This window comes from Amblyomma americanum, chromosome 3 (genome assembly GCF_052857255.1).
Source record: "Amblyomma americanum isolate KBUSLIRL-KWMA chromosome 3, ASM5285725v1, whole genome shotgun sequence".
NCBI lineage: Eukaryota > Metazoa > Arthropoda > Arachnida > Ixodida > Ixodidae > Amblyomma > Amblyomma americanum.
Genome location: NC_135499.1, coordinates 122,561,958 through 122,586,920, shown reverse-complemented (window position 1 = coordinate 122,586,920; position 24,963 = coordinate 122,561,958). Strand labels below are relative to the sequence as shown.

General features: G+C 47.3%; 1 protein-coding gene across 1 annotated transcript in view; it reads left to right on the top strand.

Annotated features, from left to right (window-relative positions):
* LOC144124868 (uncharacterized) overlaps window positions 1-24,963 on the top strand; it is a 40,461-nt gene that overhangs the window by 14,918 nt on the left and 580 nt on the right. Inside the window, exons 6-18 of the mRNA XM_077657789.1 lie at window positions 1,314-1,472; window positions 2,489-2,800; window positions 4,353-4,400; window positions 4,959-5,058; window positions 6,874-7,034; window positions 8,302-8,405; window positions 9,092-9,194; window positions 10,911-11,081; window positions 12,884-13,038; window positions 14,211-14,313; window positions 16,167-16,205; window positions 22,532-22,624; window positions 24,577-24,624. Coding sequence (XP_077513915.1) covers window positions 1,314-1,472; window positions 2,489-2,800; window positions 4,353-4,400; window positions 4,959-5,058; window positions 6,874-7,034; window positions 8,302-8,405; window positions 9,092-9,194; window positions 10,911-11,081; window positions 12,884-13,038; window positions 14,211-14,313; window positions 16,167-16,205; window positions 22,532-22,624; window positions 24,577-24,624 — 1,596 coding nt within the window. The remainder of the gene's footprint in view (window positions 1-1,313; window positions 1,473-2,488; window positions 2,801-4,352; window positions 4,401-4,958; window positions 5,059-6,873; window positions 7,035-8,301; window positions 8,406-9,091; window positions 9,195-10,910; window positions 11,082-12,883; window positions 13,039-14,210; window positions 14,314-16,166; window positions 16,206-22,531; window positions 22,625-24,576; window positions 24,625-24,963) is intronic.

Here is a 24,963-nt window from a genome sequence, read left to right as displayed (position 1 = left end):
ACAGTCAAGTGCGAAATTTGGCGGGCCCTTTACAAGGGCTTTTTTCAAGCTCGCTCCCTGCTCCGTCGCACCGCTCGTGCGTATACCAGTTCTCAGATGACTAAAGGTTAGAATTTTTCAGACATCAGGCAGCTACCATAGATGCGACCAATAAGCGGCTTAGCTCCGATGGGTCAGGACGCTCCACCCCGGGCGGAGGGACGCCGGACTTTCATCGTGCAAAAAGTGACGAGAGTAGAGGAAAAGCCGCGAACACGCTGAAATTCAAAATTTGACCACAGATAACTCAACTTCTACACGCCGCATCAAAAAAATTCTCGGTGGAGGATATTCGCGTCCTTTAAAATCTCAGGCATACTGACATTTTATTATAGCCTATTTCAGAGCCCCTTTAAAGTGCAAAAATACCAGACTGACACGACATAAGCGTGCCTTAACACTAGAACAATTGTTTTGTAACAACAATACTTTTCGCTTTTCCTTTTTTTCTTTGCTTAGCAGCAAACATTTGTGATAATCGATGTGTCGTATGCAATCTATTGTAAGTGCCAGTGTTTCATTTCTTTTGGTTCTTGTTTTGCCGTATGGCTCCCATTGTACCTGCTTTTCTTTTCTTTTTGGTAACCATGTGCTTCTGCTGCAATAATTCTAATCGGGAATGACAGCATTCTGAAATAAATAAATACATAAATATAAGGACCACCTCTTTAAACGATGAAATATATACGGTCTCTATATTCGAAGCAGGAAAAAGTGTGAAAAACACCGACAAAGCTTGGATTTTTAACTCCATTTGAGAACCACTGGTCGTCTACATTTATCCAGAATTCACTGCGGCGTCACTTTCTTGTTTTTCATTCTGTTGCCTGTTGCCTTTTTTTTCTCGAAGAAACAAAGCGGCCACGTTACGCTAAGGCAAATGAAAATGGGTTTATACGTTCATATAGTCTTAAATACGCAAAACCTGGTTGATGCCTGTAAGTGGTGGCGGCTTCTTACTTCCTCTATAACGCCTACACCAACGCAGGCCAAAAACCTCAGTTCATATTTCTTTCATGACTTTCCGCAGTGACTCGTTACATTCACTGACGCTCATTACCGTTCCTTTCACAGCAACCAATCCTACAGTCTACCAACCAATAGGCATTGAAACAAAGGAAACTGCACTGCACAGCACTGCACTAAAGCCGTTCAAAAGCTTTCGCAAAGAGTCAGTCACTGAAGCCATAAAATATCGCGGTAACCGGGAAAGTTTGACCAACACCGTATGGAACATTGCCTGTTGCATGTTTAACGTTCGAAACGTATTGCAGCCGTGGTGGCCGGGGCCTCCCTCGCGCTGAAACCGCAGGAGCTGAAGACGATGGGAATCAAGGGACAGTGGCTGGAGCACGGCTGCTTCCTCGAGTACAAGCTGGACCAGGACACCAACACTTCGGCCACGCTGGCCGAAATCAACGGCGCAGTCGACGGTCAGTCTTCCCCTTGAATGCCGCGGGCCAGTGCCCTGAAATTTCGCACAAAATCACGACGAGATACGTACTGCAAACGGTTTTCTCTTCATGCGAGCAACTATGCTCAGTCACCTAATGCACGATTCTTTCCTCTCTCTACTGTCCCCTCTCCTACCATTTGCTGCCTTTTTTAAGCGTGAAATGCGTTTACTTCCCATTACCCGAAGTCTGAGTCGAACATCGTCCCGAAACCGAGGCCAAGGTCACTCTGAAGCTTGAGAAAACGACACCGAAACAAAAGTGAATTTTTATATGACATGCTTTATTATAGAAAAATAAACTTGTTCCGAGCTGTAATTTCAGTCCACGCCAGCGAAGAACTAGTAGAGCGTTTATCCGGTATTTTCCTACTTATGAGAAAATGAGTTATCACACAGATCACAGCTAACAGTGCTTTAACAGTGTTGGCATAAGGACTGCTTGAAAGAACAGGAAGCGGCGCCCGCCGATCTGGCGCAAAGTTGTAAAGGATGACTGATTATCGCCGCCATGGGTGAGCTTCCATTTCGCTCCATTTTCTGCACGTTCCATTGCAGTTCAACAGTGTAAACTGCGGGGCTAGTTGGTTCATAATGCGCAAGGGCGGAACCAGCGAAGCAAACGCAGGACAAGAACAAGGAGGCACACACACACATAACACTGCTGGACTTACAACTGCAGCGGTGTTGTGTTACGACTCCAGTTGTAACAACAGCAGTGTTACAACTCCAGTTGTAAGTCCAGCTGTGCTGTGTGTGTGCCTCCTGGTTATTGTCCTGCGTTTGCTTCGCTGCTTCCGCCATTGTGCATTGCAGTTCAGCACGTCCCCGAGATCAGCGGCAATAGTGCTAGAGCTGTTAGATCTGTTGACGGTGCCGAATGATTCCAGAACCAGCGGGCGTCCTCGGAATCTCACAAACGCGAGGTTGTAGAGTGTCAGCTCTGTGTCGCTCGCAGTGTCAGTCAGTGCAGCACATGCCGACCTCCGTACGCAGGCCTTATCCTGGGCACTGCGATGAACAAGTTTCCGGATATCCGAAACTGGAACCTGAGTACGGTGCTGCGGATGTACTATGGACCTCGGGGCATCGTCACCACGAGCCCCTCGCAGGCGCTCAGCCACTGCCGACGCCACGACCTCTTCAACGCGATCAACAACAACGAGCTGCGCGAACAGGTGCAGAACTTCGCCGTAACGCTCGCCTACATGGGCCTCGTCGCTACTGGGGACAAGGAGACTGTGGCCAAGGAGCGCGCCTCGAGGGCCATTAACGTGGTCAAGGAAAAGATCGGAGGCATGGACAGAGGTAAGGGACAAACCTTTCACGTTCACGAACTTCACGCATTCACTTTTTCGCGATTGCCCCAGAGAGATAGAATAAACAAATAGAAATATACTAGCAGAGATTTCAACAAGCAAAAAAATAATAATAATTACGAACTTCAGTGCAGAGAAAGTAACACTTAAATGACATTACTCTTCACATTATATTTGGCTCGCATGTTCATCACTGCTCAGTGTAGTTGCTTCTGCTGGACTGTAAATAAAGAAAACTGCTCAGTTCTTTCAAGCACCCTCAAGCTTTTGCAAAGGAAAAAATACGAAAAGGGTTGCTTGTAGCTCATATGTTGTGCCCATGCGTATTAAATATGGTACTGTGTAAAAAGAGCGGACTCCATAAAATATATCTAAGACACTGTTATCAGTTAGTCAATAAATTTCAACTTCCCTTCAATATTCCTCAAGAGAAAAGTGTACAACAGCTGCACCGTACCGGTACTCACCTACGGGGCAGAAACGTGGAGGCTAACGAAAAGGGTTCAGCTTAAGTTTAGGACAACGCAGCGAGCCATTGAAAGAAAAATCATAGGTGTAACATTAAGAGACCGGAAGCGGGCAGAGTGGGTGAGAGAACGAACGCGAATTAATGACATCCTAGTAGAAATCAAGACGAAGAAACCGTCTTGGGCAGGGCATGTAATGCGAAGGCAAAATAACCGCTGGTGTTTAAGGGTAACGGAATGGATTCCAAGAGAAGGCTAGCGTAGCAGGGGACGGCAGAGGGTTAGGTAGGCGGATGAGATTAAGAAGTTTACAGGCATACGGTGGCCGCAGCTAGCAAAGGATAGGGTTAATTTCAGAGACATAGGGGAGGCTCTTGCTCTGCAGTGGGCGTAGTCAGGCTGATGATGATGGTGACTATGTTGATGATGATGATTCTTTCAGTTAAAAGAAGAAAAGTTTCTAAATACAAGCTAATTTATGCAACGAAATACAACCTCACTTCAATAAATCACACACTCGCCGCGAGAGCTAGAGGCTTTGGAGACCCGCATCTGATCCCAAAGTTGAACGTTCGATCCCGGCTACGACGGCCGTATTTCGATGGAGGCGAAATAAAAAGACGCCCGTGTGTTGTGCGATATCAGAGCACATTAAAGAACCCCAAGTTGGTGGTCTGTGTTAATCCGGAGCTTTCAACTACGGCGTCCATCATAGCGCTACCGTGTGCCGCTTCAGAACGTTAAACCGCTTCGGAACTTAAAATTTGCTTCAACTCGCAGTGATAAATTATGAGCATCTATTTTTCGCGCTATAAGCCTACTGCTACTGCCGCTTTCCTTGTATCAGAGTTGGTATGTGACACCAAGCCGAGTACACAAAACTATGACTGAGGTCTCTTTAATAGTTCTGGGTAGTGATTATTACCGCAATCATTCGAAACCCATCAGTGACTCCAACAAATGCACCGTTTGTCGCAGTTAGATTAGGCGGACTCTGTGCAACAATAAAAGCAACAAATGTACATTAGCTAGGATCCCGTACGTCACGAGACGTTCTCTTTATTCTCTTCTCAGATGCCTCTAACCCAGAAGTGTGCCCCTCCAGCATGAACGAAAACCAACGTAAGTGTGTACGCTTGCGCATTCTGCACGTTAAGTAAACATTGTGCTAGTTGCGAGTCAAACCTGAGTGGCCAGACAACGCGACCCCAATCGACGCACCAGAGGCTCTGCATTTAGTTGGAAAGCAGCGTCGGCAGAAAAAAAAGGAATAAATGCTTCTATTTTTTCCTCACTTTTCAATGTTTAAGCAGCGCTAAGACTACTTATCTGTCAACTGCGTTTCAATAAATCATAAGCTCAGTGCCTCATGCAAAACTACTCAGCAAGTGCAGCTTCCAAGAGCTCTGGAACTATCCTTGTTATGTTAAAGGCAGGTTTTTTTTTATTGTTCATAAGTGCCCGTATGAGTCAACGCATTTGTGCTACATGCCTGAATTATTTACCTTCAATATCATACGCTAAGTCTAGCCGAGAGATGTGACTTAAAAGCTGACCCATTTCGGCGCACCTTGCTTGTTCTTTATTGTATTCAGGCAGCCTATATCACAACAAAATCTGTGTGATCGGAACTTTTAGTTATCATCTACGGCTTTTTGCGCCTCTCTCCTTCATATCCAGCCGAATGCGAAACACCCACGGACCTGCTGGTCGTGCTGGACACTTCGACGGACATCATCGACTACGAAACTAAGAGGGACCTGCAGAGCGAAATCCTAGCGTGAGTGCGACTTGCCTCGAACCCTGTCGTGCACGTATTGCAGGAATCACGGGTGTTGCAGGAATTCACGAACAATCGAACCGAAACGTCTTTGCAAGCGTGACGTGGTGAGGACGCTTCGTATATCGTTGCACGCGTGCTCAGTCACGATATCCGACTCGAAGGCAATGAGCGCAGCGGCCTTTACTCTCGGTGGACCCCAGACCCAGAACGCAAGCTCTGTAGAGCCGCCCGAAAGCTTCGACGGGACACACGCCCTTCTTGCGGGCGAAGGTTAACTGAAGAACCGGCTGGAGAAGTTAAAAACAACCGGATTCCGGCTACGTAACAAATATACGTGGTTGTGCAAACAAGCAAAAAGTTCTTAAGCGATGGTAACTCATGGTACATAAAAGATACGTCGTAAGTAAGCGGTAAAAACTGATGATGGTGGCTTTTCATGGTATGTGGGAAGCTTTTTCAAACAGCCTCATGGCACAAGGCATTTTGATCAACTGAAGGTTGGATAAAAGATTCTATTTTCAAGCATTTCAGCCCAGAGAAACCGTGCACCAGCGCAGGGGAATGCTTGTACCCATTTGATAACTGGTGGTTACGCGGAGGCACTGGGGACTGAACCACCCGGCACCTCCTGCATAAAAACTGTCAAAATTACGTTGCAAGAGAACTCTCCGAAGAAAGTGGCGCTGCGAATTTAAAAAGCAAGGCTTGGGTTAGCGGAAGGTTTATTATAAAAATGTGACCAACAAATCAGCGCACAGCTAGCGGAACACATTACTCGCATTCAACAAACGTTTATTCATAAATATCATTGAAAAGTCCCTTTTTATGTAGTTCCAAGCATATTTCCTCTGGACGGATAATGCCCGTGAGTCATTTTGTACTCCATTATGGGAGTAACAGCAGGATTTGTTGTTTTGTGTAAACTTACTTTTTCCTTTATCACTTGACATAACTTTATATGCACTTGATTTGAAACTCTGGTTCAATACCTCGAAACGAAGTCCGCCATACGTCATTACTTTACACAGCTCCAATCCACTTGTATGTTAAAAAACAGAGCCGCGGTTCAGTTATGAGAACACAAAACCGCAGGTGATACATTGCACATATATAGGCGGGAAAACATCCTTGAAAAGAATTAGCGCTAGAACGTAAGCGTCACCAGACTCAGCTTCAAAAAGCTGAGCATCCATAGCCGTCACTACTGTCGTTCGAGATGTTCAAGAAGATAGACCATTTATTTAACCTTCTGCAAGCTCTTTCGTAACGCTGCTGTATTAATTGAAAACTTCTGGGGGAACTTAAGTCCCCTTACGTGAAGGAATGCGCAAGCATGTGTTTTGAGCAAAGTAAGCGTTTTTGAGGAAAGGGAAGGGCGCAGTAGCTCTCAGATCTCGACATCTCGATGGACACCTCACCCGCACCTTAAAGTATGCTACTGAAGGTGCACATCTCATTGGTCCGAACCCCTGTTGCGTGGTAACCTCCAACTTCACTAAACCATAAAGGCTATATGCAAAGAGAAATGCTATGACACCACCCAGAATGCTGTATGACGAATGCTTGCTCAAAAATTTTGGTTAATGTATTCGAGAATACTGCCAGTGACTGCCGAGTGACAGCAGTGACGTCATCAGGTGATGACGTCACAACCGGCGACACATATTGCGGACACGTTTTGGGGACACAACATAGCCTAGTAATGCAATCGCGTTAATAAAACAATTAGTTTACTAATTGTGATAACTACTTCCCTCACCACCCTGTTAAAACGTGCGTCCAACCTGCATCCCATAACTTGCTTCCTCCCAGCATGATCACCAAGTGGGTGAAGTTGCAGCCGGGCATCAGCACCGTCAGCTTGTTCGCCAGCAAGAGGAACAGTGACGTCCTGCGGGATATCATCAGTAAAAGCGCCGCCGCAGGCTGCCCCGGCTGCGCCGCCCTCTACCTGAGGGACCTCAACGACATCAGTGAGTCGGTCCGAAATGTTATAAGTTTGCGCATATATTATGATCGAACAGGATAAAAACCGCTGCAGCTGAGAAGTCAGTCGTCAGCTTACAATACAGGTTTCTCATTCTACGCTCAAGGAGCCCATGCTTCAGGCCGAGTGAGAGATGAATACATAGATAGTGCATGAACGGATCTGTGGCAGTCAGTACTAAAAGCATAAGCGAAAACTATCAAAAGCGATTAACTTAACCGCGATGAGTTACCAAAAGCGTGGGCGATATAAATGCCAAATGGACTTTTGGACGTACTTTTGGTTTTGTAGTGACCTGCTTCGAATCCGCGAGGAATACAGCTGATCCACCGTGCGTGAAGCGATCCCATGTTTGCGAGAGTTGTGGTGTGGTGTGCAAATGCAGTTCGAACTCGTTATAACGAAACTATTTATAATAAAATAATTTATATAACGAAGAAATACCAATTCCGCTTGGAATGTCGCTCAAGACAGGCTATAACAAAGCTACGGCCATAACTAAGTAATTGCAGGGCCGTTTCAATTTCGTTAAAACGAGGATCAACTTTATGCCTAGAAGCTGGGCCATTTATCTGAGGAGCTTTAGCAGCGTTTGAAACTCGACTTCTATGTGCCATGCTGTAAGGCAGGTGGTGAGGTGTAAGGAGCGATTTCCAGGAGCATGCCGCCATTTCCGAACTTCTGTCGGGCTCAGACTATGAGGAGTGGGAAGCAAAAGTGCGCGTTGGGAGAGAGGTTTCTGCAGTGTGGTGTTGTCGCATGCGTTTGTGCATGCGTCGGAAGAGGCCAGTCATAAAAGTGAGAATCTAATCGCGGGTGAAGGCATCAGCTTCAAAATTCGCGGTCATGCTTGTCCTTGACGCTTAAGTGTGACAGTGTAGGCGAGAAAGTTTGTGGTGTCTTGCCACGACTACATCATCGTCTCATGCGGGGACAACTTGTGGGAGACGCGCGCCGCTTAGCTGACTTTGCGATCAAAAACGGTCGCTGAGCAACAGAGGCTGCTAGTCAGCAGTTGTGCATTTTGTGTAAGACGGACCATCCATGCCACTGCTTCGCAAACAGCTGTGTTCGCTTGGCAGTACCACTGTGTTTCCTTTTTTACCATTCTTGAGGTTTGGCGTCTATATAGCAGACTGTGGTGAAATGTGTAAGGGCGGCAGCGGTGTCACTGATGGAGATATCCTCACAAAAGCAGTGCTGAGCTATAGGTTGGACAGCTTCTCCTTTTCGTTTCGTCTATTTCGTTCCAGGCGCCGTTGGATCGGATAGCGACCAGGACGTGTTCAACATGCTCAACAACGTCGTCAGCAAGCACGTTTCACCCATGGACGAACGACCAGGAGTCGCCAGCAGGGTGGGTGCGATAACGAGCAAAGTTCAATAACGGGCGCGTCTGTTCTGTTCAGTTTTAAAAGCATCTCGAGTGCCTTGAAGTCTAGAATGTGCAGTAAAAGAAGCTTCCCGTGTGGAAATCGAACAGCAGGCGAAACAACCCAAGTTTAAATTTCTCTGAGCAATAATCTAGTAATTGTTTTCATGAAAGTAGACGAAATGTAGACGAGTGAGTGAGTGAGTGAGTGAGTGAGTGAGTGAGTGAGTGAGTGAGTGAGTGAGTGAGTGAGTGAGTGAGTGAGTGAGTGAGTGAGTGAGTGAGTGAGTGAGTGAGTGAGTGAGTGAGTGAGTGAGTGAGTGAGTGAGTGAGTGAGTGAGTGAGTGAGTGAGTGAGTGAGTGAGTGAGTGAGTGAGTGAGTGAGTGAGTGAGTGAGTGAGTGAGTGAGTGAGTCTTCCGTCTCTTACGGAAGCATCTTGTACGACGGCTACCTGTCATTGTATATTATGCGGCAAGCGTGAATAATAAATTCTGTAGAAACATAAATGTCCATGACAGGATAACTTATTGTAAGGAGATCAGGATGTAGCGCACTGAAAACAAGAACTACACAGTGCACACACTAAACTCTCAGTGATGGTGGTGTGAACTCACTGCGGGAGAACTGCATCCGCCATATAAGCTTGTACTCTTTGTACTTTGTGTTTCAGGTGGTGGTGTACCTAAACCTAAGGAAGAAGGCCAAAGGCGGAGTTAACGGCAACCAGCGCCAAGTAGAAGAGGCTCTCAACAAGTTCCGTGTGGCTCATCCAGGTAATGGCGCAGTCATGCGCACGTTGAAAAGCGAAAAAAAAACCCTCAAGAAGTGGACTCGCGATAACTCTAGCACGATTTTTTTCCTTGGTGAAGTGCAATGTAACATAGCAAGAACTAACGAAATGCCAGAGGTGGCCGATCTCTCAAACATTATAGTTTGACAAAATTATCCCGGAATGTTATGATGGTGATTCTTAAGGGCGCAGGCACCCATCTCTTTAAACATCTCTATTCTTGGTAAATACATTTTAACAAGTTTTGACATCTGACGAAGCAAGTTTCAAGTAGCCGCCTCACTCAGCCCTGTTTCCTGATGCAATATAGAGCAGAATATTTGTCACAAACCAATGCTTGAAACGGCGTTCGGCGTGCCATAATAAATGTTAAAAATGAAAAAGCACTCTACCAGCCTGGGCACGCGCTGGTGTCCCGCAAGCAGTTCACGCGAATATTCGAGAACTTCTGCGAATGTTCTTGAATATTCGAGAATATTTCAGGGAATATTTGATAGACCCGAAGTTACACCGCATGTGCATGTTCTCGCCGGCAAGAGAATAGAGAACTTTAGCATATAGCTTTACCACAAACTGCCACCGTATACCGCTACAGTAAGAAGCCGACGGCGCATGCGCAGATGGCCCTCAGGGACCAGGCATGCCCGCACCTCGCCCTTCAGGGCAATCCGCGCATTCGCTGTTCGTACCTGCATGGTAGCAGCGGTATACAGCAACGCTATGCAAAAACTCCTAGAGAGTTTTAGGTGCGCCCACAGCTTCCCAGCTCCTGGTACCCTTGGCGCCATCAGGGCGATCTACGCATGCGAACTGACGGAGCATGCTCGGTTGTAAGCGGTAGCGATGACAGTACGCTCTATGCAAAAAGTCTTAAAATTCTCCTTGCGGTCCACCGCCAGTCAGTATATTCACGAACGATCTCTCCAGCACCATGGAGAGAAGTGACTACCATGCCTGTTACTAAGAATATTTAATGCTCGCGTTGTTCTACTCAAACGACCAGTACATCCCCAACACAGCTCTTCTCTCTTCATCATCGCTAATCAGCATCTACACGCTAGCGTAAGTGTCATTCAATATCATTGCCACCTTCACTATGCAGCCCAGCACATCAATCTATCACGCTTCGAGTTCTAAAAGCTCTGCATTCGTTTTAATACATGCCAGTAAGTTGCGGACGAAAAAAAAATTGTCTGGGGTTTAACCCGGCGGAACCTAGTTTACAGAGCGGAAGCTCGCTTAAGCATGGTCAGAAACGGTTCGCTGTGGTTTAACTTCATTGCATATCAATGACTTGACTTGGTTGTTGCTTGGTTACACAGCCGAAGCACTGGTTCCAGCGCGCGACTCCTCCGTGGCTACTTGCGAACGTCCAGCAACCCTTCGCGCTTTTTATTATCTTATCCTATGAACGGCGAGTCAGGTGGTTCAGCGCAACGGGAGGTGAGCGTCGAATCACGTTGTTCAACGCAGTTGCGAAGGCGAGCGAACACCGCCGGCTCCGCGCGCCGCAGCTGCGCCAAGGCGCCGCGAGTCGCATGGTATGACGTCACAGCCACGCCCCCGCTCCACCGCTTGAAGGTCATTCTTCGGAGCGACGTGACCTTGAGGTTTTGCACAGGAGGATTAGAGCTTCCGCTACTGAGTACGATGTTCGCGTAGCTAAATTATAAACCCGTATACCTCGATGGATTTTCAGGTGTGCCAATCTTCGCCGTCGGCTTCAAGGACGTCATCGACACGCTGAACATAAACTCCGGTGCTCTGACTCCGGTGGACCTCACCAATGTGCTCTCGGAAGAGATTCCCAATTTGGACACCCTCCGCACCAACAACGACCTCCTTGCTCTCGGAAAGAAAATATGTCAAGGTAAGTGGAAAATTTAAAGAAAGCTCAAAAAACCGTACACCGTCCGAACGGCCAAGATACCGTGTATCATTGTGCCGCTGGTATTCGGTGGCAGCGACTGCTAGGTAGGATTTTTTTAAATACTAGAAGCAGATGTACTTCTAGTCCGTAACATTCCGATTGCAAACGAAAACACGGCATGGAGGTCGTGGCGAAAGAGACCAGAGGCTGTATGCTTTAAGCTGTCCATTTTAAAATCTCCATTTCGCGTCCGTCTGCTCCTCCGTCATTGCTCACTCAGATATACCCGCGGCTTTCAAGCATCTGTGCAAAGCGACCCGGCCATTGGGTGGTCGGTGACTGGACCTCACCACTGGCTTCATGTCGCAGCCGATGGCAGCCAGTGGTCAGGTCCGCGGTCGCCTGCTGTTGACAGAACGCTGCGATGCAACTCACCAGTGGCGGCATATAGCAGCCAATGCCAGCCAATGGTGAGGTCCGGTCGCAGACCACCCAAAGGTCCGAGATACGTCGGTGCAGTCTGCGCTGGTAGATTGTACAGCAAGGCTGACATTATTTACCTGACACACCTCAGTAATTCGGCAGTTGATTAAAAGATCATAATCATTGTTGATTAGTCGCCTAATAATTACATGAATTATTACAGAACTATCTGATTACATTCTAGGCTTATCATTTTAAGGGGCAAAATTTTATCGCGAAATTCAAGGCTGTCAACATCAAAGGTGAGTCATTTTTGAAGTTCCTTAATCGGCGGTGTGGTTTGAAATATCGAGCTTCAAAAATGCGCATTTGAAAGCTCGATCAGTTGCCTATCCCGCACTGCATATTTTTAAAATTGCGTTGCTCGCATTTGGTATGCAGCAAATAGAGAAGCCATTTGTGTATTTGATGATGTAGAAGAATTCAACTCGATTTCAGCGACAGCACCCTGCGCTGCGACGCCATTTTATATTATACAATGCCAGAAAGGCAATTCAGCGAGCTTTTAAAAGCGTATTTTTGACTTCTGATATTTCAAATCACATTACCGATTAAGAAAATTTAAAGAGTGGGCTCACCACCGATATCAACGGGGCTTCAATTTCGAAATATGATCGTGCCTCATGAAACAAATATGAGAAGTTTCTTACTTAATTGTATTTAATTATTCACCTAATTATTAAGCTCTGTCACGTGCATATTGTCCGCCTTGCTGTACAATCTACCTGCAAAAACCGGAACGACTTATCACTAGCAGGTTTTAAAACAAAAAGCTGTGGGCGTTAAAAAAACACAGGGACACTTATTTACATTATGTGTTGACAGTGCGATAGTATTAGAAACTGTTGATGCCGTTACCGGAAGTGACGCCACTTCCGGCCTGGTGACATCACTTCCCCCAGCCAATAAGAATTTTCCGCTCCGGTGACGTCATTTCCACCCAGCCAAAGGGAATAATCCGGTTTTCGACATCACTCCCATCCAGCCAATGGGTAAATTTTATGACCAACCATACATTTTGTCGCCATGAGACTTCTGATGCTACCGCATTAAAATCACCCAATATCCGCTGTGGGAAGCACACGGATATCAAGTACTTCACAAGTAGCATTCCTTCTGACCACTTGTTTACCAGCGCATGGGTCCTGCTATGAGGCTCCTGTCTCGGTTCTGACTATACAGATTTGAACAGTGACATTCTCTTTCAACACGCTTCTGGGCACATATGTGATAATGAGGTGCAAAAGTGCGAAAAGAGGCGTTCATGTAAAGGCCCTGTTGCTTAATGTTTTTTTCCTCCCCATGTTGGCCACGGGCAGTGCCGGCCACCCTGCGACACAAGCACTGCGCGCCCGGAAGCCCGCGGACGAGACAGCAGCAGACCCCGTTCGTGGGGTCCGTCACCAGCGGGGCGGTCCAGTATTGGTCCTACCCCACGGTCGATTTCTCCGCCAGCAAAAACCTCCAGATAAAGGTGCGATATAGTTCCGTAAACAAAACCGGTCCGCGGGGCGCACGCCTGTATCGAAAGAAAAGACGCTGCTTGTTGCATGGATTAAGCTGAAACTGCATAGTTGAAAGCAGCGTAAAGGTAAGCAGATATGACGTTTCTTATTTATAAATGTCGCTGTAATAGTGAACTTACAGAGTGCTGGAGGCGCGAGTAGAATTTAAATTAAATAGTTGTAGAACGTCGAACTGCCAGTGGTGCATAACATTCATATCAGTATTTTGCACCGGTCCTCTATTTTAAGTACAAAACTCTGGAAAAGGAAGAGAAGAATATGAGAAAGGAAAGGCGCGGTGACTGTCTCATCCTGGGTGGACTTTATCTCTAAAGATCTTTATTTTCTTATACTTGGCTCAGGTTACATTCGATGCCCTGTCCCAATCTGGCAGTGTAACAATCAAACATTTCACACAAGGTACACCAATAAATGCTACTGCCCATCCGCTCAGTCCAAAATGGCTAGCTCGGCTGCTAGCCGCAGTTTACGCACTTCGGGGTTCTTGAGTGCTCCATGCCGTGTGTATGATTACCGGTTCCCGTTACGTATTCGAGCCCGTTGACTAAAGGGAGTGCGCGCGTCTACAAGTTCCACTGAAGTCATGCCATTTGCGTTTTCCGAGACCGGAATGTCTTTGTGCAGTACTAAATAATAAAAAAGCTACCTTCAGTTGAACTGAATATCTAATGTCCAGCCACGTGACTGGAAGGCAGGAGGTCGTTTGTGATGCATATGTAAAGAAAAAAAGAAAAACTCCGCTTCATAAAAACTTTCTGAAAAGGCAACTGGTCTTGGCTGCGCTGTTTTTTTTTTTCGTCTCGGGCTGTGGAAACAAATTTGAAGTTCTGTCAGCAGTGTGTGGCAAAAGTAGAACCGATGGGGCACGTCCTAAATGTTTGTCGCATCTGTCGGTGTAAGCGCTTCGATTTGTATACCGTGCCAAGTCGACGTCAATTATACACTCCTTCACCGATCCGCATTTCTGCTCGCTACGTGTGTTTACTTGAAAATCCTGCCTACTAAAATTAACTGCCTTCTGTTATGCACACGTAACATGTTTTTTTTTTTTTGCAGAAGTCGGGAGACCGCAGTTCAATCCCAAAAACCATTGTTTCACACTGATTTCCATTACTTCTAGTTCACCGCAAATGAGCAAGGCAACATCAAGGTCTGTGACGTCACTGGCCGGACCCTCGATGGCAACCTCATGGGTCTCAGGTGCTACGAAACCAACGCACAATGTAAGCCACTGCTGACCGTTTGACGTCTTTCTTTTTATGTTGACGGCGCGTGTAACCGCGGACGTCCTCTCAGAACGATAAACACTTACCCAAGTACGCCAAAACTCAGTCCTGCCGAAAGCCTCCCACGCAGCAGTGACTTAAGAATAAATTATATGCCATTAATAAAGATCAGTCTTAGAGAGCGTTAAAGTGCCTTTAGACGCCCCTCAGCTGTAACTCTGCACCGATTTGCATGCGTGTGTGTGTCCACCCACCACCGCACCTGTTTGCTATCACGCAGCACTACACGGTGGAGGTGAAAAACTTCTCTGGAGCATGTGTACCAAAGTTCGAAAAGCTGTTTACGTGCTATGTTCTGGCAAAAGCTGTAGAACAACGTGTTTCTTTCGGTGCGCCACCAAGATCTGCAAGTCACAGCTCTGTCCGCTGTTCATTGTTATGTCGGGTTGTCGATACCGAAGAACCCATCAGGTGGTCAAAATTTATCGAGAACCTTCACTAACGCTTGCTTCATTCACTGGGCTGTACGCGTAGAAATACATTAATTTTTCTCCCTCTGTTCCATACCAGCGACTGTCACCATCGGAAAGAAATATTTGAAAGATTCTGTCATGTTTGTTGCTTAACTTATTCCCATGCGCTGAGAAAGCTAAAATTGGTAAGGAATATTATAGCTTTGTGCGTGTAATATCCGCAATCTGAGAAGCGCATGCCTCCGCGCCTGTTACATTCAAAATATCTAGAGACTGTTGGCGCACTGGCAGCCCACAGAAGGCCGATGTGCGCTCTCAAGGCAGCTATCTAAAATTTGTTAGCTCTAAAAAGGTTACTTTTCTCACATGGTTACAGTCATGAAAACTTCTAGCGGTGCACGCAGCTTCTCTTTACCCTTTAACCGCCAAATTAATTCCCCAAAAATCGTATCAAAATCGCCAAATTTCTTGGCGATAATTGTCGAGAATGACTGTTGTCAGGCTTGAAATACGCGCTGAAGGCGAGAAATGCTGTTCATGGCCTACTGCCGCTCTCTAGTGTTGAAAATTTCAACCAACGCATTTGACAACCGTAACTCGTCTTTGGCTATGGAAGCAGCTCCACATCGGGCCGGACGAGTGTGACTCGTCATTGGAGATGTTACAATCTCCCATGAAGAGGCCAGCTCGGGTTAATATCCGCGATATTCTCCATGCACCGTAATTTTAAGGAAAGAAGTAAGCGCATTCATAGAGCTAATTAAAGGGGCAGTGAAGACAACTTCATCCCATTACTGTTCAGAGTAAAAATTGATTCTTTGGCTCTTGCCGAATACAGGACGTTTTTTTTTTTTTTCGGCAGCAAAAGACGGGTCTATCATCGATAAAATTAATCTCAAACATCTTCCAGCCAGCCGATTCAACCTCGTGACGTCCTTATCGAGAAGTATGGGTTCGGTGATATCAGTATCTGTGATTAGATATCTAATCGATACAGGTAAAATTCTGCTTGCCCTAAGTGTCCATTTAAAGCAGACACTTGTATGAATAACAAACATCGGCGTGTGCCACAGATTATGTATGCATATAAACTTCGTTAATAGTATTGTGCTGACATATCTTTTTCCCAAAATGACCTTAACATATCGTTCCTCCTCATCTATTTCACCAAATTAAAACACGCGCATGTCACTATCGGAACAAATACCTGAGAGGTATAGAGAATGAACAGTTTCTTTTTCATGCTTAGTTGTTGCATGAGGTGGATGTAGGCAAACGTTTATTGGGTTTCCTTCGCACAAAGTTTCTTGTTGGTTTGATTACCTCCTTAAAATTCATAGCATAATACTCCATATTTTTTCTTTTTCTACCATCCAGTTAAGAAGCTGACCTTCAACTACACAAGGCCGTGCAAAAGTATGTACACATCGTTTTCTATTTATTTACTCATGGCAGGTGGATCCATGCAATGCATATTCTTTCAGCAAGTTGGTTATGCAGGATGACTAAACTGAAGATGGATAAAAAAAAAAGCTCAGAACAATGCGAAATTTCAGACGGCGAGCATTTCCGCCATTCAAGTGCCATACGCTCTGTTGTAACACGACTAGTGTGCCGCGCAGGGTTTCCACATACATGAAAGACAAAAATTTTAAGCAATGATAGAGTGTTCTGCGACTAAGAAAATATAGCACGGTGTTGTTGGAGGCTTTATGGTGTCTATTTGTTTCGGTCTGTAGTTTAACAAGTTTGGCTTGTGACATCTTAGTTACTGAAGAAACAGAAATTGTTCGTGTGGAAAGTTCCAGAGCACCTATACTATGTATGCTCCCGCAGGGAGCATATATAGTATGCTCCCTGCGGGAGCATATACAGGAACACTAGTCGATGCAGCCTATGCCTTGTTGTACCATGGGTAAGCGCTCTCTTTTTTTTCTAAAGCTTGGAAAAAATCCACCTTGGCGCAAATAAATTCACACACACAAAACAAAAGAGACCAGGGGACAACGGACAGGCGCCAACTTCCAACTGTTTATTGCAGAAGCAAAACCACATAGATTTACAGCCTCAGGATACGCCTACTTTTTTCACTCCACGTGCCTTATCACAGCCGTGACTTATCACCTCGCATTATCGATTTTGCGCAGAAAATCGTGCTCCGCCGCATACAAATTGACAGAAGTATCACTGACACACAAAGCTGCCTTTTTCTTTATTTGAAAGGCTTCCAATAAAAGCCTCGCCTGTTGACTCTTGCTCCTGCCCAGAATCCTTGGCTTTTCCAGTCGAGGTTCACACCTGCACGTGTTAACATGGCTGGCCAAATTGGCATATTTATCTTTCTTATTTTCTACCTTTTTGCAATGTTCCCCAAGGCGTTTGTTGATGCACCTCCCCGTTTGCCCTATGTAGGACATTCCACAGGTCAGGGGTATCTCGTACACCACTCCTTCCATACAGCGGATGAAGGTACGCTGATGTTTATACTGTACCCAGGGCACTCAGTGCCACAAATCCGGAGTATAAGTTTGTTCAACTTGCTTGGGGCTGAAAAAACTAGTGGCACCTTGTTTCTGTTAGCCACCTTCTTAGATCGTGTGACACTGTGCACATAAGGCATAACTTCAGGTTTTACCGCAGGGCCCCTTTCTTCAGGATTCTTTGGACTGCTGCAGCGGTTTGTTTTTTGGAGGAGGGTTTCAGCGACGGCAGTCAACACCACCGAGGGGAAGCCAGCAGCCAAAAGGCGGCTGGCTTTTTAACCTCAAAGGCCGTGGCCTAGTTTTTACGCATGAAGTCCCAAGGGAGAAAAAAACTGCAATTTTTAGACCTTAGCTTAGCGTTCCCGGAAGACCATTTATGCCGGGGTTGCTTTCCCCGTACTAGCAAGGAACTGCTGCCCTTCAATACGGCGCATTCAAAAATTTTGAAGCGCGCCATCGCCTCTTTATGCTTTGAGTCCTCGCTTTCAAAGTCCTGTCCACACCAAATGCACGATAGCTTAAAAAAATCAGATTGGCCGCCTTTTGGCTGCTGGCGGGGGTGCTGACTGCCGTTGCTGAAACCCTCCTCCAAAAAACAAACCGCTGCAGCAGTTCAAAGAATCCCGAAGAAAGGGGCCCTGCGGCAAAACCTGAAGTTATGCCTTGTGTGCACAAAGTGTAACACAATCTAAGAAGGTGGCTAACAGAAACAAGGTGCCACTAGTTTTTTCAGCCCCAAACAAGTTGAATAAACTTATACTTTGGATTTGTGGCACTGAGCGCCCTGGGCACAGTATAAAACATCAGAGTACCTTCCTCCGCTGTATGGAAGGAGTGGTGTACGAGGTACCCCTGACCTGTGGAATGTCCTATATAGGGCAAACGGGGAGGTGCATCAACAAGCGCCTTGGGGAACATTGCAAAAAGGTAGGAAATAAGAAAGATAAATCTGCCAATTTGGTCAGCCATGTTTACACGTGAAGTGTGAACCTCGACTGGAAAAGGCAAGGATTCTGGGCAGGAGCAAGAATAAACAGGCGAGGCTTTTAGTGGAAGCCTTTCACATGAAGAAACAGGCAGCTTTGTGTGTGAGTGATACTTCTGTCAATTTGTATGCGGCGGAGTACGATTTTCTGTGCAAGCTGACAATGCGAGGTGATAAGTTACGGCTGTTATCAGGCACGTGGAGTGAAAAAAAAAAGTGGGCCTATCCTGAGGCTATAAATCTATGTGGTTTAGCTTCTGCAATAAACAGTTGGAAGTTGGCGCCCGTCCGTTGTCCCCTTGTCTCTTTTGTTTTGTCTGTGCGAGTTTATTTGCGCCAAGGTGGATTTTTTCCATGCTTCATAAAATGCCAACCAGCCCAGCAACATGGCTTACTGATATATCTCCTAAACGCTCATGTAGGCCCGTTGTAGCTTATTTAGAAATGTTCGCACAGCTTCACTGGCTAAAGAAAAGATTCACTGTTAATCGTCAACGCGATGTTGAAAGGAGACTCGACTGTTGGAGACGAATAAAACAATACTGGCATAAATTGGTAGGCTTTGCCATATTTGTGGCAAAAAAAGCAAGAGCAATACTGGTGGTTTTGTGGCTAACTTATACTGTAAATAGATACAGACAGTGAGGCCGGACCTGAAGGTAGCGACATGCTGTGTTAAACATTGTCCCTCTGCTGTTAGTACATCCGTTAATCTGGAATACTCCAAATGTCATGAATACTGAGTGCAATACAGGAGGGTATTTTTCTTGGAAGACACTTCGGGTGCCGTAATTTTTTCCTCTCCGAACTAATCCCTTTGTCTCTCACATTTTAGTCTTGCTTTGTAATTTTTGGAAGTGTTTAGAAAAGGCGAACTGTCACTATTTTATTCACTGCACTGCCTTCGGCAGGGCTGCTAAAAAATGCTTGTGGATATCTCAGATAGAAATCAGCGTTCTTATTTTATTTATGGTTTTTTTTAAACCACCTTCGGCTTTTAAACATAATTTAAGCAGACATCAGCACCTGCCGCTTGGCTCAGTGGTTAGGGTGGTGGTGGTGGAAACATTTATTGCCAAATACCGAGGGGGGAAAACCCCCTAACATGGCACGAGGCAACCCTTAGGGGCTGTCCTTACAGGGCAAAGGACAACCATTGGAGGGCTATCCGCTTCAGGGCGTCGGTAATTATCCGGCGCTGGTCAGCAGCAGCAGAGCTGGCCAGGAGAGTCTCCCAGTATGACTCCGCCGTGGTGAGGGATGGAGGGTGTGGGAAGGTAGGTTATGTGAGGAGGACATGAAGGAAGTCTCACGGTTTCCCGCAGAGCTTACAAGAAGAAAGGAATTGATCGGGGTAGCGGGCATGAAGGAGAATAGGGTAGGGAGCAGTTCGGGTCTGGAGTCGGCGCCAGTGGGAGGCCTGGATTAAGGTAAGGGAGGGAGCCGGCGGTGCGTAAACGCGCCGGGTATCTCGGTAGTAGGCAAGAATATCTTTGAACGTAAGCAGACGCTCTCGGGACGGCGGAGGAGGTCCAACTCCGGCCCGGAAAGTGAGACCTCGGGCGAGGGAGTGGACCTCCTCGTTACCCGGGAGGCCTGCGTGTGCGGGAGTCCAGATAAGGGTTACGGGGTGAGTGGGGTGCCAGAAGCGCAGAAGCCGAGCCGCGGTGCGGGATATCAGGCCTTTGGCGAAATTGGATAGGGCGGATTTTGAGTCGGAGATAATTTTGGTGGCAGAGGTGGAGGCAAGAGCGAGTGCAATGGCCGCTTCCTCTGCAATTTCCGATGAGTCTGTGGTGACGGATCCTGATGCGATTAGTCGGGCCTGAGAATTAGCGACGGCGAGAACCATGCGGGAGCCCGACGAGTACGCTGCCGCGTCCACGTAGGCTACCCCGGGACTGTTGCCATAGAGCTTGTGCAGGGCTTTGGCGCGGGCTGTCCTGCGTTCTCCGTCGTGCTCGGGGTGCATGTTCTTAGGGATTGAAAGGATGATGAGATAGGAGCGTAGGTCTGGAGGTATGGGAACCCCCTCGGTAGTATAGGTGATCGGGGTGATGCCTAGCTGACAGAGTAGAGTGCGGCCTGCCGCGGTACTCGACAGGCGAGTAAGCTGTGCTGTTAGGGTGGCTTCTGCCAGCTCCTCAAACGTGTTGTGGGTACCGAGGTTGAGCAGCCGGGTAGTAGAGGTGCTGGGGGTAGGCGGAGGGCAACCTTCGTGCCGCTCCTGAGGAGCGCGTTGATGCGGTTCCGCTCCTTCTGCTTTAGCGGGAGGTAGGGGAATGAGTACGCCGTGCGGCTCGTGATGCAGGCTTGCGTGAGGCGGAGTGTGTTGCGCTCTCACATACCTGCGCGCCGGTTCGCCACGCGCCGAATGAGACGTGTGGCCTGCTGGGTTTGGGCCTGGAGAGTTTGGATGGCGTTGCCATGCGCGCCGTGGGAGTGAAGGACGAGGCCCAGGATGCGAATCTTGGAGACCAGGGGAATGGGGTGGTTTCCTAGAGTGATTGAGATGGGAGGGTTGGCGGGGTCGTGCGGCCTGGGGCGGTAGAAGAGTTCTGATTTAGAAGGGGAGCAGGCTAGGCCGCGCGCGCGAGCGTTTGAGTCGGGCACTCGGCTACTGATCCGGAGTTCCCGGGTTCGAACCCTACCGCGGCGGCGCATTTCGATGGAGGCGAAACTCTAAGACGCCCGTGTGCTGTGCGATGTCAGTGCACGTTAATGATCCCCAAGTGGTAGAAATTATTCCCGAGCCCTCCACTAAGCCTCTCTTTCTTCTTTCACTCCCTCCTTTGTCTCTTCCCTTACGGGGCCGTTCGGGTGTCTGCCGATATGTGAGGCATGTACTGCGCCATTTCGTTTCCCCAAACACCAATTTTCAATTTTCAGACATCAGCATCTCAGTTAGTGTCACACTCCTCATTGCCTAACGGTGGGCAGTCATTGTCGCGTATCTAATGTCTGGGTTTGCAGACGCCCTTAATAAACGGCCAGCGACATTCCCATTTCACAAAACTGCAGTTTAAATTGGTCTACCATATATTTCTCAGTCCCACAACCTGGTATACATTTATTCGATCAAATAGCTTTTACTTCCCGAATAGAAAACACGGTCGGTTAACTTACGCATACAAAACCTTTAATTGTTAATTTAGAGTCTTACTTTTAATTGGTACGTTTGTTAGCTAAACACCACAAAAAATAGCCTCTTTGCACGAGGCGGCCTTCACACACTCAGCATGCTAGTTTTTCGTTTTTATCTCTAATTGACGCAATATGATCGAACATTTTTATTTATTTATTTACGTGTATATCTTACAGGCCTTAATAAAGCCATTGTGTAAGTAGAGTCGAACTCAGCTTCATCAGGCCAATGTAGATCTGCTCTAGAATGGAAGAAAATAGCTTTTCTGTTTTGCAGCGCTTTCTTCTTTCGTCACTAAACTGAGTTCTGTGCTGTGCTTTAAATAATTATGGGGAATAGTACCACGTCAGTCATCTTTTAACACCAATTGCCGCCCCCCCCCATCTCTGCCTCCACGTTTCCGTGAAATACTGTTTATTTTCGTTAATATGCAAGCCGAATGTGATGCCGATCTTTGTGGCGTGGAAACTAAGCGGTGGCTCGCAGTCGAAGTTATCGCAGGCTTCTGAGAAATCAAAACATTCATCACGTGACCGATGCACTTCATCTTGACGGCACAATAGACACATTTAGCATACCGTGTACCGTGCTACCGCTACCGGAGTACCGCGAGGCCGGCCGCGCCAGTGCGCACGCGCTGATTGGTCCCAATGTGGCACGCGGGCTCAGCGGCCTGGTACCTAGCGCCATCTGGTACCGTCAAGGCAATTTGCGCATGCGCATTGGTTGCGCGCGGGATCCAGGTACTCCAGTACCGGTAACGGTAACACGGTACACGGTATGCTAAAGGTGTCTAATAGAGACGTTTGGCAAGCCGCGTACCGTATTCCGTTACCGGAGTACCGAGAGCCTGCACGTCGTAAATGCGCATGCGTATAGTGAACTAGAATTATGGTATTCTAGTTCGCTGTACGAATGCGCAAATCGTCTTGAGGGCGCCAGATGGCGCCAGGAACCCGGGCGCTGAGCACGCCTGCCGCATCGGGACCAATCAGCGCATGCGCAAAGGCGGTGGGCGGGCTCCCGGTACTTCGGTTAACGGTAACACGTTACATGGTATGCTAACGGTGCCTTATGCAATCGCTCCGCATCTGCTTAACCTCTCCCGTGCGTATGTTCTGTACCGCAGAGGGGCCTCTCAGCTGCTCCCCGCTGACGTATGCGGTCGTCGGGAAGGAGGAGAACGTGCCGCAGATCAACTTCGACGCCTCCAAGTGCGAAGGTATGGACAACAGCACCACTCACTAGAACCGTAGAAAAGCGTAATTTGTAACTTTTGCAGCCGCAAATGCAATGCACCGGGTATCGACGAGGTGGAGGATGTCCACCTCTGATCGAGACAGCTTCTAGCTTTTCAATGAGGAAATTCACTGAGTTCACGGGGTCGCCTCACTAAAGCCAGATCCAAAATCTGCTAATAAGCGGAGAGAAGACACACTCTTACAGTGTGCTTCCGACATTAAGCAGCAAGGGCCGTCACTTACGGTAAGAGAGACGATGATGATGATGATTCATTTTTAATGCAACGGCAGCTTTGGCCAGAGAGCGCCCATGGCATGATGTGTTTTTAGGTGCATAAGGTGGTGTCAGGGTTTCATTTTCCAAGCATTTAACCCCTACATTTCACCACGCCGGGGGAAAGCTTGTACCCTCAGAGGAAACCGGTGGGCACCTGGCGACATTGGGCATAAGGAAGGCCTTGCGCCTAGTGCAATGTGGTTGCGAATGGTGATCGAGCGAAATAAATGGCTGACTATAGGTCCTCCGTACCGCATCACTCCAGCTAAATGAGAGGTACTGGATGACATTCATCTACTCCCCACAACCACCAACTCGTGCCCATCTAATAAGCGAAGAGCGCAAGCAGCGCAGGGTTGACGCAAAAACCGGAACTGCGGCTGGTAACGCCATCTTGACAGGAGCTTCTGAAGTTGAGGCCGCATTTGCTCTCTTAATGGTAAAAGGCTTGTCAGAGGCCGTGAAAAATCATATCTGTTTTCACTTTCGATTCGGCGAGGCGTAAGACGACGACAGGTCACTCACTACACACGAAAGTGCTTAACTTCATAGGTTAATTTTTGAAACCACCAAACCGCTGCATATGCACGTGGCCATAGAGTGTCGCAAACAGGCAAACGCGAAACAAGGAAAAAGGACAACAGATCGGTCAGAATTTGCCAGTTTTGCTTTCGTAAATTGTCCTTGTGTTGTCGCCGTGTTACTTCACGCTGCTACAAAAGTGATCTCAAACCAACTAACCTAACAGCCTGTACAATCATATCTGGCCGCGATGAAGTACCACATAGAGGACTACTCTGACAACTAGTGGCTGCCATGCACTTCGTAATGACTCCCCTGGTCAGAATCAAGAGCTAAAAATTATGACATCGCGTCTTTTGAACACGTAATGTAGGAGGAGATGGCTTGAGAGATCTGAAGGAGGCAGCCATTGAAGAGGTGGCCGTGAATTCACCGGGGCGCTCACGGCCTATGGATGACAGTACTCACTCGGGGAGAGTTTAAAGGACCCCCGTCCTCACGTTAACAAACCACGATCCTGTATGAAACATGTGCTTCGTGACGCTCGCGTTGTTGTCGCGTAGTGCGTGGTGGCTTTTGATAAGCTGATACCACTGTTGCCAAGCCTGCGATGTAGTTCAGAGTGACGTAGCGTGGTATTCTCATAATCTGCCGGCGTAATAATATCCAGTAACCACTTTTGAAGCGTACGTTATCTTTATGGCGGTCACATTAACAATGCAGTGAAGTATCAGTGCGTGCATTTTCGGAGCTTTTCCGGAATATATCGCAACAAGATCCGCAAACGCGGCGGCCGCGTTTTGATGGAGGCGAAATGCAAACGAAGCCAATGTGTTGTGCCATGTTTTGCACGTTAAGGAACCCGAAGTGGTAGAAATTATTCCGGACCCCTCCACTACGGCGTTCTCGATGACACAAACCCATGTGCAAGTTTAAGACGCTAAACACCGCCTACCTATTTACGTTATAAGCGACCTCGGCAGAATCAGCCCTGAAGTTGTTAGGTTACTATCGATGAGTGACTTGTGGTTAATTTGTCCGTTTTAGCCACCTTGAAACTTTCGCCGGCAATAAGAGAGAAACGGCCTAAAGTATAACTGCTCGAGCATAATTTCGTCTATTCTCTGTTCGCAGGCTTCTGCAGGAACCCTCAGCAGATCAGGTTCGAAATTGAACACGAAGGTGAGTTCGTGGCGAGCAGATCTCCGGATCCTTGTTGCATGTCTATGCATGTTAAGCAGACTGTGGGAACGAAATGTTACGCTGCCCCACACGCAGCCGCCTCGTAGCCTGAGGACAAGCATCGGGATAGACGAAGACTTGTCCTCGGGCTGAAACTTGATACTCATCCTCGCGTACCACGCGTGTGGAAGGAACGAAGTAAACGAAGCGCACTGTACACTTTTAACCATAATCACTCCTGTTCGAATACGTTCACAACATGAGTATTCATCAAATGAGGTTGCTGCACGTGGTTCGAACACCGGACCAGGACGAATTTTTTCTTTAACTACGAAGTTT